The 14,718-nt window shown below is 43.1% G+C and overlaps 1 protein-coding gene across 7 annotated transcripts in view; it reads right to left on the reverse strand.

The window, feature by feature from the left end:
• SRGAP2 (SLIT-ROBO Rho GTPase activating protein 2) overlaps positions 1 to 14,718 on the reverse strand; it is a 233,911-nt gene that overhangs the window by 71,177 nt on the left and 148,016 nt on the right. For all 7 annotated transcript variants that reach the window (XM_072948342.1, XM_072948340.1, XM_072948339.1 and 4 more), the window contains exon 5: positions 5,567 to 5,629. In XM_072948342.1, coding sequence (XP_072804443.1) covers positions 5,567 to 5,629 — 63 coding nt within the window. The remainder of the gene's footprint in view (positions 1 to 5,566; positions 5,630 to 14,718) is intronic.

Below are 14,718 nucleotides of genomic sequence, written 5' to 3' on the forward strand. Positions count from 1 at the left end.
CTGCAGAATGTTTTAAATCAGCTTCACCTTATTCAGAATCTGACGTCATTTCTCATAAGTATAAGATCTACTCTGTATATTCTCTACATGGGAGAAGAATATTTAACAGCCAACAGCGTTAAAAAAAAAAATCTTCAAAGAGTCTTCCAGGTTTCTAGGTGGACTAAGAAGCAAGAAAAAGTTATCTATTATCTGATTGAAGAAGGGAAGACAGGAGGCCCCTTTTTCTCTTTTCACCTGGAATATGACCAAGGGATTCAAAAAGTCTGAGTAAACAGTTGTAAAAATGAGTTGACTTTAACAAAATGATTTTGTATTTCATAAAGATGCATAATAAATGAAGAGGAAACACCATGAATGAACATGAGAGACAAAAAACAAAAGGGCTCAAAAGAACAGTGTTGACAAGACAACAAATGAAGTAACAAAAATCAACAATTTATATTGTTCCTTTCCCCTAAAGAACTCTTTTTAAAAGGGTAAAAACACTGTCTCGTCTGAGAAACTATAAATTCCCAAGGGTAAGGTAAGCACCACTTCCTCTTCTGTGTTTTCCTTTCTTCTCCATAGTTAAGAAATATGTCACGTACACAGTGGTAGTTTTACAATCAGTGTGGTCACCCAAATGACTCAGTGACACTGAATCTCTCCTCTGCGAAAATACAGAAGTATAACTAGTGTCCTCCAACTCAAGAGAAAGCTGAGGTATCCTGAGGCTGAAGCTTGAGTAACTGATGTCAAAACAATTGGAGAAATAGGGAAATCAACATAGGAGTTGGAGAAAATAAACAGTGAAGCAAATACAAACTAGGGGGAAAACTCAGAAGTCTAAATTCTCAGTTCTACAAAGTAATTCACTTTACTCTGAAAAAACTAAATATCGAATTCATGCCTTTAGCTCTGCTCCCTCCCCAAGCCACACTAAAACAACAGAAAAGAGTTTTTACTTGATTATTTTTTTAGGTATAAACTGAGAAAAACATGAAGAATGAAAGCAGAAGATGAAAAGTCGGGAGGCAAGTGGTAACTGACCTATTGAATCCTAAACCAAAAGGAGGGAGAGAAAAGAAGAAATCAGACTTGTACCACAGAAGCCCTCAGAGGAATTGGTGGCAGTGGGATAAAGGTGGAGCTAAAAACAAGAGAAACTATTGAGTGCCTGAGAACAGTTAGACTCCCAGATCCCATCTCCTTCCCCTCTGTAGTGGAAGATTAGAGGTTTATTTTCTTAGGGAGTATCTGTGGACCGAGGACACCAGGCTCAGCTGAGGACAGGGGTACTGGCCTTAAAAACAAGAGGATGAACTGAAAATTCTATGCTGAATGTTGAGATGGCCAGGCCTCTTCACAACTCAACCCCTAGACATAGGCAGGAGATCAAAAGAGACTTATCTAGGGAATCTGTCCATCTAATATAAAAGACCTAGAAATACTGATATCAGGGCTTCCCCTAGGGACACAGTCCAGTCAGATTACCTTCCAGTAAAGACCACAGTTGACCCAGAACTTCCAAACAGCTTTTTAGTGTCTCACTTTAAAATATAAGCAGGCAGTTAAAGATTACCAGACATTTAAGGAAAATATCTCATGTAAAAGACCAAGACCAAAACAAGCAATTGAGAGGAAACAGAAAGTATACAGAAAGAAGAAAACTTCAAAAATAACCCATCAATAATATCCCTAGAGAGATCAATGAGAAGTGAAAAGACCCTGCATCATGAGACAAGAGCAGGGTACAACAAAAAAGGGACATATAGAGAACAATAAAAGAGCTCTCAGCAATTAAGATGCATTTCGTCTCTCTCTCCAAGGAGCCTGACTTCATGCGGCCACCCTCTGTAGACATGGGAAGAGTCACCACTTCATATTTTACTTACAGCTTTACTTTTCTGTCTCTTCTATTCTATTAAAACTAAAGGCCCCGAGTTCAGGGACATTTCTTAAATGTTTTTGTATCCCTAGTGCCAAGTGCAGGGGACAAGCAGGCAAACAGAGTTGGGGGACTATTAACTGACATTGTTTCAAAGCAGCAGGTGCTCAGTTCCAGTCTGAAGCGGTCCCACAGACAGCTGCTGCACCAATTCAAGGGAACACATATTCAGGGGGAGGGCTGATGCATAAAACCTCTAGGGCAACAACAGCTCCGGGGTCCCAACACCTCTTCTTTCTCAATTCTAGGGCTTCCCTGACTCTCCTATTCAGCCAATCCATGTGGCTTCAGTGCCCCCGTGTACATTCCTTCCTGTGGGAGCTTGCTGGGCTTTTCCAGATACAGCCTCTGAGCATAACTGAGGCAGCGAATTCCGGAGTTCTCTGGGAAGCAGTGTCCTCTGACTTCAAAGGCATTCCTGATGCCATCAGTCAGAAAATGAAAACCACTTATGCCATGGCCTACAAACTAGCCAGCCCATTATGGGGTAAAAAACACGTGGAGGGGAACGCTCACTGGGACTGCTCTCTGCAGAGCAGCTGCGGCAGGCGGCCCCCGGCACAGAATGCCAAGGCAGGAAAATCAAAGGCCCTTCAGGCAGAAAAAAGGAGGGTAACAGGGGCAGCTGGCCACTCAGGATGAGAGTCTGGGCCTCTTGTCCGAAGGCATCTTTATCGGGGAACACCTGGGTCCTGCCCTTTGGATCAAGGTTCAAAAGTGCCTAAATTATCAATCTGTAGGTAATCGGTCTCCCCAAAAGAGGTATCTGTGGGCAGGAAGGGCAGATGCCAGGTAAGAAGAGCACTGAATATGGTGGGTTCCTTGCATTCTTGGTTTCCTTTATCCCGTGCCCACAAGCAACTTCTATTGCTCAGAGAGCTCCTTCCCAGAGATCAAATAGGGGGAAGCTCCTTATAAGGAGCTCTCCCTTGTTCTCTTAACTCCTTTGAGGGGGACAGAGGCAGAGAGACAATATACAGCAAGTATCTCCCCAAAGCCAGCATACAAAAGTCCCCAGTTCCTACTTGGTGAAACCACTGTCCCGTGCAGGATGACCGATCATCCTGGCTTACTCAGGACTTTCCCAGGTTCAGCACTGAAAGTTTCGGGTCCCAGGAAAGCCTTCAGTCCTAGGCAAACCGAGGTAGTCAGTCACCCTAATGCCACGGTGCCTAACTCAAGACCAGTCCTACACTTATCTCCCCTTCCAGAAGAAACAACTCATAATTCTACTCTCTGAACTTCCTAATGGCCTACAGAATCTGCAGACTCAGCAGACTCTTAACTATGATGTGATATTTCATGAATTATGACTCCCCCAAACCCCCACCCCCCAGGAAACAGAGATTCCAGGAGCATCCATCTCCTCAAGCTCACATAGCTGGTGGAGACTGGGTAGAGTCCAGGTTGCCCAATTCAAGAGATTCTAATCATTAGACCAGAGTTTTTCAATCTTGGTACTACTGACATTTTAGTCCAGATAATCCTCTGTTGTTGGGGGCTGTCCTGAGAATTATAAGATTTCAGTTGCATCCTGGCCCCTAGCATCCTCTGCTCTAGTTGTGACCACCAAAAATGTCTGCAGACATTTTCAAGTGTCCTCTCAGATAAAAAATCACCCTGCTTGAGAATCACTACACCAGACTGTTCTGCCTTCTCTGGAACACTGCCTTTCCAGTGTTTTCTACTTTTTTTTTTTTTTTTTTGCCTCTTCCCATTGCTTACTAGAGGAAAATCTCAAATTTTTATTTTGGCCTTGGACAGATGATAAGAGTGGGTACCAATTCACCTAATGGAAGGGGACACGGTGCCCAGTTTGCACACCAGTGGGAAGACTTTACACTCTGCACTGATTGTGGCCTCATAGTGGCCTGTGAAGTCCTGGCCACATTGGACTGCCTGAAGACTGCAGCCTGAGGTGCCAGCTCAGCCCTCCTCAGATCAGAGCAGCAAGTTCCAGGGTTTTCTTCCTCATTCCAAGACAATTATGTATGCATGCATGTACGTTTGTTTATTTATTTATCTATTTACTTATTTTTAATCACAGCACATTAAGAGATGTAGGACTCTGAGTAAAGCTAACAAACCCCTAGGACCTACTCTTCTGCTGCTGCCTGAAGTCGCACTGCAGAAGTGGCCCACTGGATCTGAGTTGGTTTGGGGTTTACTGATTATCCATCCTACTCCTCTCCAGAAATAGCAACAGCACAGGCCCAAGATGCTTACGGGAAAATAAAAGGATTCATATAATGACTCCATGTGTCATTTTCTATCTTAGCGAATTATCTGCCAGGAGAAAGGAGTCATAGCTCTTCTTGGTGCCTAGATGACGCTCTAAAACTAAAGAGTAGAAATAAAGCATTTAAAAGACCAGGGGGTTCAGAAAACTCATCCAATCTGAAAATGGTTCACATCAACATGCTTCTATTTTTAAAAAGCCTTAACTTCACTTGAAAGAAATGAAAACTTGGGAGCTAACCAAAGGGAACCATCTATCTATCTACTTGGCTTCAGAGCAGAAGAGTCACAGAGCAGAAACTGCAAACAAACTGAACGTCACTGGAGACATAGCTGTTGACCACTCTACCCTATTTATTGCTTAACAGTTGCCATGACAAAATGGCCACACCTAGGCTTTTGGATCAAGAACATGGAATTCTCTGATCCCAAATGCCTGTGATGCATATCACCACTGCCTGTCTTCCTGTGAATTAAATTAAAAAAAAAAAAAGAAAAAAATGCAATGGATAAGCAAGTAAACACAGGAAATAAATTTCACCTCCAAAATAGGACAGGGCAACCCTGGAGAAGGACACAAAGGCCTGGCACAGCCCAGCTGGAGAAGGGTCCCTGAAAGGCTTTAGCTGCACAATCGAAATACTCCCTGTATGGCAGCAGGAATTTCCTTGGGGGGGGGTGTTTTGACTGTAATTAACGAAACACAGCTGGGGGAGAAACCACCACGACCACCTCCCAGTGCACGAAGAAACATACATCAGCCACAGGCAACACGTGCTTGAAACGCCAGTCATTTCAGAACAGATCGTGTTTTTTGCTCCAAACCCGAAGCCTGGCCCTTCACTGAGGTTTGACCTTTATAAAACCCCAGGAGTCGAGGAAATGCGCTCTCTCCCCGAACTGATCCCTTATCTTAGGGGCATTTAAGACCCTATACTTCCCTCTACAGCAACTGCTCTCGTCTCAAACCAGTAGATCAGCCTGAGAACTGATGCAAAATTTTGAACAATAGATCCTTTCCAACGGAGCACATTATTATTCATGGGACAATGCAGGCTAGGTTCCCTGCCATTAGGTTTGGGGTCCCTGGTTTGCTGCTAATGGGGGTCAGCTGTGCTGGTGACCGAGGCCTTGGCAGGTCTCTGGCAACTCTGTCCCAAATGAGGCCAGAGTTAGCCTGTACAGCTGAAAAGGGATCTTATTTTGAGAAAGCAGTTTTTGGCTCCTTTTAGTTTGAAAATAAGAGTGAAAAAAGAGGTGGGTGAAGTCATCCCCAGTGGGGACCATGCACTGTCCTCAACCTCAGCTCAGTGCTGTTGCTGACGTGACTATGGCCACAAGCTGCCAAATGCTGCTTCCCTCTGCTTATTAAAGAGCCAAGTAACCCATCTGATTTACCGAGTAGAGCTCATTCAGGACCTTCATCAAATCATCTTGGAGCTGCTGGCCAACTTCTTTACTCTGCAAGGAAAGAGAAATGAAGGTTAATTGGGAAACAGAAGGAGGGAGGAGGGGGCAGCAAAGGCAAGGGCAGCCCTGGCTCTACAAATAACACAGACTCAATTAAGACCCATTATTTAACCCAGCAAATCAGATAACCACTCTGATCAGACCAAATTATGGTCAGATTACCCGAAGAGTTTTAATAAAGTGAAATGCGCCCCTTCACTAGCCTAGCAAAGGCAATCATGTGGAGGAAAATGGGTTGCAGCCTTTGATTTTTCAATTGGTCCCCGAAGAGCAGGCCTGAAAGCCACAACCTGCTTGGCAACTGTTGTTGGGTGGAACAAGCTTTCTTGGATACTTGCAGTCAAGCATTGCTGAGAATTGTGGCAGAAAGTTAAGATGGGAAATAGGATGAGAAAGGCATATGTATATAAACATCCAAGAACTTCAAAGTAACTGACTGAATGGAAACCTTCAAGCAGGAAGGAGTTATACCTCTTACTTGCTTTATTTCTATCCCAAACTCCCAAGGCAGTGCTACCTCAACGATAACTGGTGGCTAGTATCACTTAATTCTGATAATACATGTTAAGGGGTCTCCAACTGGTCAACGTTAAGCAGTGGTGGCTCTCAGTTTCTTTGCTGCTGCTGCCCAGGGCTGCATCTAACTACACAGAGAGAGAAGGGGAGAAGAGAGGAGAATAAGGAAGCAGGAAGGAAATAAGAGCCACACCTTTGATACTGCGTGTTTGATGCCAAGCCCGAGGGAGTGGGGCATAAACCTGATCGGCATCCCTGGGTCATGGAGTGGGGAAGCCCTGGTTTTCTTTTCTGCCAACTGCTCCTACTTCTTTCCTACTAAAAATCAGATACCAACAATGCCCTTCTAATGGAAGGTATAGTTCTACCCCCTGGTACAGCTCAGCCCCCAGGCAAAGAAAGGGAGAGGTCTTGCATGTCAGAAATATAATCATTTAAGATCTTGCTTTTTTCAAGATTACAAAGGCAATATATGTTTATTGCGATAAATAAGAAACCTGTAGAAAACCTCAAAAAAAGAAAAAGTAACCCTTAATTCTTACCCCTAAGAAGTCATCACTCCAGACTTTGTTATATATTTTTCTAATCTTCTCTCTACGATTTTGATGGAATTGAGATTGCTTATAGACACTGTAACTTACCCACTTAAACATATGTTGTGAACATTTCCCTATGTATTATTCTTCTATACATTATAATAGGTTATATTGATGTAGCTTCTACTCTTGGACATTTGCTTTGCTTACACATTTTTATAATAAAATATGCTGTATTTAATTACTTTGTGTATAATCTATGCACACACCTATCATTATTTCCTCTTAGAAGTAACATTGCTGAGTCAAAGACTACTAATTTAAACCATTAAATTGCCCTTGAGAAAAATCGTACCCATTTAGATACCGCCAGAAGCATATAAGAATGTTTTTGTTACTTTTTTATCTTGACAATTTTACATGGTATCTTATTTTAATTTGCAGTCCTTTGATTCTAGTGAGCCTAAACTTTTTTTTTTTACACATTTCAGTCATTCTCACTTTTCTTTTATGCTTTGCCATTTTTCTATTAAGGAATACAGAATATAAGATATGTGTGACCTTTGTTGTGAGCCGACATGAAATTTTACACTTAGTAGTGTGGAAAGGTGTGGAAGGAGTCCTGAATTAGCAATCACAAGACTCTCCTATTTCCAGCTCCTTCACTATCACGAAGTTAACATTGGACAAACTAGTCCATCTCTCTGGACCTCTGTTTTCCTTTCCATAAAATTAAAGTCTGTTTTAAACATTCCTAAGGTCTTTTCCAACCTCTGCCATTCTACAGTTCATGATCTTTTGTCTGGCTTCTTGAGTCCGTATTAGATTCCAACACCACCCAATTCCATCTACAGTGGGTTGGCTTCCCTCCACAGGGTAAAAGATAATGAGCAAGTTCTCCTCAGGGACCGGGATGCTCTACAAAATGGATGTCTTCCAGAGTATGCCAGTCTTAAATTCACTATTCCCCAGTGACTCTCATTCAATGCCCTCAATCATTGGAAGAAGCCTCAAGAGGATGTGCCTTTCTTCTAGGATCTCACAAACCAGCCCCTCCTTCCCATCATGAGGAGAGCCGAGCTCCACTGAAGCAGCAGAGGTCCAAGGAGGTGAAGTGAGGCAAAATGACTCGCCAACCAGCCCCAGCGTCAGCAACAAGGCCAGGAAGTGACCAGAGTATCACTTCCAAACACCCTGCCCTCCAGCCTCCCATCCTCCCTTAACCACCTCCTCATCTTCAAACGGTAGAGATTCCAGGACAAAGCGCCCATTCCTCTACTCAGCTGCTCACCCATGACTTAAATGACGTAGCCCCCAGAGGAGGTGGGACGGGAAGGGGGAGAAAAAGCACAACCAATAAAATAGCAATTAAGCTTGGGCAGATGTTTCCTCTCCCATACTGATTAGTTGGAAAAGGACCGACTCAACTATTATCCCTGTTTATTTGAACAGGCTGCTGAAGTGATTCTGACTTACTGTCCCTCTGGCTGAGGGCTGGGCTGGGAACACACGTGTTGCTAGCCGGTTATAGCTCTGATAAAGCCCCCAGTAATTGGGTGCAATTCTGACTCAACGAGAAGGGCAGGAAATAGCCTGTACCTCTCCTTTCACGGATAGAAAAGGCCACCGTTTTCTGTTTCAGAAACCTTAACTGTGTGCCTCTGGGGGCAAGTGTGGCCCCAGCGACCCAAAAAGGGCTTCTGTGCTGGCAGCCGCTGTGGAGCTACAAGGAGCCCCACCCAAAGACAAGGGGAACATTTGTTCCTGGGAACAACAGGACCTGATGAGGCCGAGTCCATGACAATGAAGACTGTGGAGACTTTCCGTTTCCTATAAAAAACAGCAAGGGTTTCTAGGCAGGGAAGAGAAAGAGAATTTACAGAGCAGTCCTTGTGCGCTATCACCCAGCCTGCATCTCTTTTCTTTAAAATTTCTTGGAAGAGAATGAGTCATCTAAACATCGCAGGAAACCAAATAGAAGTCGAGGGAAAAAATTACTTTGGGCAAAGTTTTGCTCTTAAATGTTTGCATAGTAATCTTTGCCTGGAAAAAAAAAAGATGCCTAAATTTAGATGAGAGATGTGGCACAGTTAACATTGCTGGTTCTCTGGGATGGGAAATGCCATGGTGTGCTCAGGCGGGGAGCTTTTATTTTGAAACTCACCACAACCCTTTGGCCAGTGTGTTTCACAGGCCCCAAGTCCGCCTGCTGCCGGGGCGGGGCTGATCGGAAGGCAGTGAGATTGCAACAGCTCCTGCCAGCTGTGTGCTTACAAAATGGGCAGGGAATCCTCCTTTTCCAACAGATAACAGCATTGGACAACAGAACCGAAACACACAGCCTCATTTCCCCAAGACTGTCAAGTTTCGAAGCCTCTGCTACCGTGAAAGGCGGCAGTAGCAGAAATGTAAGGAAATGTTATGTTACATGGTCTGGGCTGCAGGGACACTCATCTTTGGAGCAATACGTTTCCTGAGCTTGGATGGGTTTGTCTATCAGCATTTATTAATAATCAGGGTTTTAATACCAGTCCTCATCAGGGAGATTACCTACCATCTGATTCTCCAGGTACTTAGATCAGCACTAGTGTGCTTTTCCAAGTTGGAGAGGCGGGGCGGCTGTTTACGGGCTATTTACGGGCTATTTACAATACAAAGCTGTATTATCTGACAGGCACAAAATTACCCCTTATTTGTATTAAAAAAAAAAAAAGAGGAAGGCATGTCTCTGCCATGTGGTGAGAGCTAATTTCAGCCCTGTCCCAAGGCTGTGGCCGTCAGCAGGTAGAAACAGTAGGGTCATTTAGTTCTCTGCCTATTAGCCTGTGTCAGCAGTTTTCCAAAAAAGAATCCAATTTTCAAGGGCATATATCTCCCTCTACCAGTGCTACTGCCCCCTTTCCCTACCCCTAAAGATACTTCTGAGACCAACTGTTAGGGAAAAAAAACAGTTTAAAATTGAACTTACATTTACAGATTTCAGAGGAAAGAGACATGAACCCTAGATGAAGCCCTGGCAGCAGGAGAAGGGCCATCAGATGCAGAGTGACAGTTTCAGGGGCACTGGCTCACCACTTCAAAGAGGCCAAGTTTGCAGAGCTGGAGCTCTGCCTGAAATGTTTTTGGTGGGGAGGACGGGGCAAAGTTAAGTGGGGTGGCTGTTTGGCAGCAGGGCCAGTCAGTGTTCAGTGATGGTGGGCACTGTGTCTGATCTCTTCCCAGCCCAGCTCAGTCCATCAAAATAGGTGGTGCCGGATGCGGCTATCGCGGTGCCGGGGTGGTGATCCTGCGGGTCACAGCTCAGGAGTGCCTTCTAGACTTCCCTGCGGCCACACTACTTGTGTATATGCAGGGGGACTTTCTATTCAGCTTTCACTCACTGAGTAAGATTCCACAGGCTGGCTCTAGCCAGGCTGTGCTCTGATTATATTCTGGGGAACACAAGGTAGTACAAAATAAAAATATGCTGAATTGCAACTTTTATATAGAGGTAGGCTGGGAGATGCCATGAGAAAGACTTCTTCCTGAAGTGTTTTTACTTTCTGAAGACAGGATAGAACAGGGTTTAAAAAAATGCATTTTTAGAGGGGAGGGTATACCTCAGTGGTAGAGTGCACACCTAGCATGTATGCGGTTCTGGGTTCAATGCCCAGTAGCTCAGTTTAAATAAATAAATAAATGAACAAAGAAATCTACCTGCCCTCATAAAAATACATTTTAAAAACTGCAGTTCAGTATAACACATGTAAATCTACAGTAAAAGTACTTTTTATGTGCAGTGCATTCTGATATTGCCTACTCTTTTCAACTTTTTTTATGTTAGTCCAAATCACTAAATTCATTTTACAACTAATCGATGAGTCATTATATGAAGGTTTAAAAAGACTAGGCACACTGTAGTTGTGGAATTAATAAAAAAAACAGTGGGTTAAGGACTGAAGACCACTAACCAAGACAAGCGCTAAGTCACTTGGCCCTCAAGGTGGCTGATTACATGTTTTGAAGCAGGTTCAATCACTAGATCTTGGCAAGGGGGTGGGAAATGCTGGATTTTAAGGAGTGATCAATAGAGAGCCTGTTGGCAAATATTTATCAAACACCTCCTATGTGTCAAGCACTTGAAATATAACTGGAAGGATAGCAGTATACAAAACAGTTTACATGTTTACAATCTACTGAGAAAGATGGATGTTAAGCTGATGTTTGAGCCTCTCAGAACATAATTCTTCCAGTCTCAAAAGCATTACTAGAAATGGAATTTCTTGAGCTAGTTTTCTAGTTCAAGATCAGTTTTTTAAAAAATCTCAGCCAGGAGGTTTCCACAGTTAACCTAACTCCAGAACAAGCTAGATGTTGAATCCAGCTTGCCAAAATAGAAATGTGATTTCAAACAATCTTGCTATTACATAGCAAATCCTTTCTTTGAATTTGCCTTTCTAAGTTACTAACAGATATTTCCAGCTATAATTGTACTGCTTCAGTATAAGAGACTCCCAAAGCAGTTAGATTTCAGTTTTAAAGAATCCCTTGAGCTTCTCAGCACCATAAACACTAAAAACTCACCAGTTGCTCCTTCACTCAGAAGTGAATAGATGTAGTGAGAAGTGAGAAGAGTTATATTTTAAAAGAAAATGTCAGAAACCTAACAGTCTGAGAGACACAATACCTGTCTCAGAATTTGCCTTTTGAAACACAACTGTTTTCTCAATTAGATTCCTGTGCAGTTAGCAAAAGAACTTAATCTAAAAAAAAAAAAAGAAAGAAAATCCCCGAACTACTGAAATATGAAACCATCTAAAACTAATGAAAGAGACAGATTATAACTTTTAAAACACCTTTCTCTCTTCCCTGGTGCCCAGACCACTGCCTTGTACACAATAGTCATAAGATAATCAGTTGAGACAATTAGATAAAATTTTACATTAGACTTAAACACTATGCTTTCACATAATCACAAGAGTATAAAACAATATAGCTGTGTTTACTTCATATAGATTATTGAAAGTGGAAACTCCATTAGAAGTTATCCATATGAACTCCCTCAGGGTTACAGTTCCCAGATGAGCCCAGAAAGCTGAAATGACTTTTCCAGGGTCACACAGCTATTCAGTGTCCTGTCTGGGACCACATGCAGTATCGTAAGAGTGTGAAACATGCAGGGTCTAGGGGATGATTTGAATCCCGCATCCACTTCCCGCTTGTATGAACTTGGGTAAATTATTTAACCAATCTATGCCTCCGCATCCACATCTGTAAAATAGGATAATAACGAAATAATCCATGGAAGTGTTTAAGGCAGAATCTAGCACTTAGTATGCTCAATAAACGTTAGCTATTATTAATATTAGAATCCAGCCCTCGGAAAACCCACCTGGATGCTCTTTCCACCACACTGTGGTGCCTCCTTATGTACCCTCAAAACATAATGATCATGCCATGTGGAATTGGGAAAGTGCGGGGAAACTGATCCCCAAGGCAGGAATGCGGCTAACTCCCTCCAGTGGAGGGGCTCTATCAACCACAAGGTTTTCCTTATGCCTCTGCTGCACAATTTGTTCCCCTTCCCAATTTCAGTAAGCACCAAGGTAACAATAACTCTGTAAGAAATATGCAGTTTTCCTAAGGCGGAGAGGTAGGTATTTGGCAAAAACAGGGCAATTAAGAAAGGGTGTGTAGAAGCAAAATAAAAAGCAAAGAATTACTTTCTATCTCTCCAGGTAGATTAAACAGAAAAAAATGCTTCTCAGATACACAACTGGGAGCTGGTTCAATCAGGGTCATAAATTAAACGTCCAGAGGCAGAGTTCCCTACTGCCTAGGTCAGTGAAGACAAAGAATGCTCATTACTAAGTTCTGGTTTAATGAAATCCTAGAGCTTTCTCCTCTAGGGCACTTGATTCTGAAAGCCATTTCCTTAAGGCTTTCCCAGAAGTTCTGGAATGTATGAGTAGTCAGACTTACAACCCGCAGTAATGCTAGTGGGCCCCTGGAGAAAATCCATTCTTTGCCATGACAATGAACTCTGTGGATTTAATTTCTACCGCCCGTGGATGCTCACTGTGCTCTGTTACAACTGACCAGAGCCTCTTGTCAGGGAAACACATGATTCGGACAGGACTAAGTCCCACTGGACTGGGGCAGGGGTGGGGTGGGGGTAGGGAGACAAGAAGAGGCTGCCCTCTGCTCTCCTGAGATTTCAGATGGCACAGTCTAAAATATGACCCTATAACTATCTGAATGTCCCTTCATTCCAATCTCTTGGAATGGTCTATTCTAACATTAAGAAAATAAGCTGAAAGCAACAGCCCATAAAAGGAAAGGAACAATCAAGTCTGAGACTTCATTTCTTAAATCACCACTGTCACCCTTATCTTGGCAAATTTCTATTTTTAACCCTTCTGGATAATAATTTCAGTGTAATAATGTCTCTAGGCCCTGACCTTCAGTGCCGAAGGATTTCATGAGGTCATCCTGAAGATGAGGGATCACCCTATCTCCGAGGCAGGACACTGAAGGCACAGAAACGATGTCTTCATGACCACGGGATCCTTGGGTAGACTGAGACACAGGGGACAAAGGACAGAAAGGCAAACAGGCAACATGAGAGCACAGATCTCTCAGCAGCTGTAAAATGAACTCCAGAGGGAAAACAATCAATAGCTTGGAACTGGGCAAGAAGGAAAAAAAAAAAAAGCCAGAATGACAAGGTGGATACAAGCATGTGCTGGCCTACAATAAGGAATTCCAGGAGCTGGGGGATGGGAAGGATGCCCCTGTGGCTGCCAGATGACTGGGAGGAGGCTGAAAGAAAGGAGTTAACAGAGCTCATCTGAAAGCTGGCAGCGTGAACAGGGCGAGGAGGGCAGCCTGGTAGGAAGTAAAAGAGTCAGCAGCACCCATACAGGAAATGCCTGGGGCGCTGGGAAAATCGCTGAATAGATGCTTTAAGAAAGAGGAACCGGGCAGCAAAGTCAGTTCACAGAGGGATGTGTAGTTTTCATACTTGTGGAGCAGCCTTGGAATCCACTGTCCAGAGAGGAAAGGAGCCTCTAAGGGGTTCAGTTATGGAGAGCATTTCTTGACACTCCAGGTGCCAGAGTTGGATCCGAAAGGATCATAAAGCAACGTGGGGAGACAAGTAGAGTTTTTCACTGGCAGAGAATTAGAATGCACACCGTTGGGGCTAGGGTGGAGCTGAGTCTGGACAGCTTTCTTCAGTGACAGCGGTGGTCTGCACCCTTTCACCTTCGTCCACACTATGCCCACATGCGCAGCCATTCCCATCAGTCCACAGACAGTTAAAAAATCTGCATCCTCGGGGGAGGTCACCTTCCCTCTCTCCTGTACCTCATCCTCAGTGAAAAATCACTGAATTGTTGGAACTGATGATTTCTAATCTCCACCTCTGATTTCTCACCTAAGCTCTCCAATTCAGGCTTTATAAATTTTCCAGATACACCAAAAAGCACATCTGTCTGCCTGCAGTTGTTAGGAACAGTGCTCGTATGTCATCTAGGCCAGGGTTGTTCATTGTTTTTCAAATCTTCCATATCTTTTTTAAAAAATTTTTTCTTGGGGTGGGGGTAACTAGGTTTATTTGTTTGTTTGTTTGTTTGTTTATTCATTCATTTATTTTTTAATGGAGATACTGGGGATTGCACCCAGGACCTCGTATATGCCAAGTATGCACTCTTCCGCTGAGCTATACCCTCCCCCCAAATCTTCCATATCTTTACTGATTTTTTTTTGGTGTTTGTTTTAGTTTAGTTGTTTGATCATTCACTAAGACAGGTGTATTAAACCCTCCAATGGAGTTGATGATTTGTCTAGTCATTTTAACTCTGTCCGTTTTTTATTTATATATTTTAAGGTTGCATTATGAAGTATATACTTCTTCCTGGTAACTTGAATCCTTAATTATTATGGAATGTCCTTCTCTGTCTCTAATAATACTTTTTGTGTTAAAATCTATCTGGTCTGATTTTATCAGAGCTATCTTTTCCCATCATTTTGCTTTAACCCTTTCAA

Source organism: Vicugna pacos, chromosome 23, assembly GCF_048564905.1.
Source record: "Vicugna pacos chromosome 23, VicPac4, whole genome shotgun sequence".
Lineage (NCBI taxonomy): Eukaryota > Metazoa > Chordata > Mammalia > Artiodactyla > Camelidae > Vicugna > Vicugna pacos.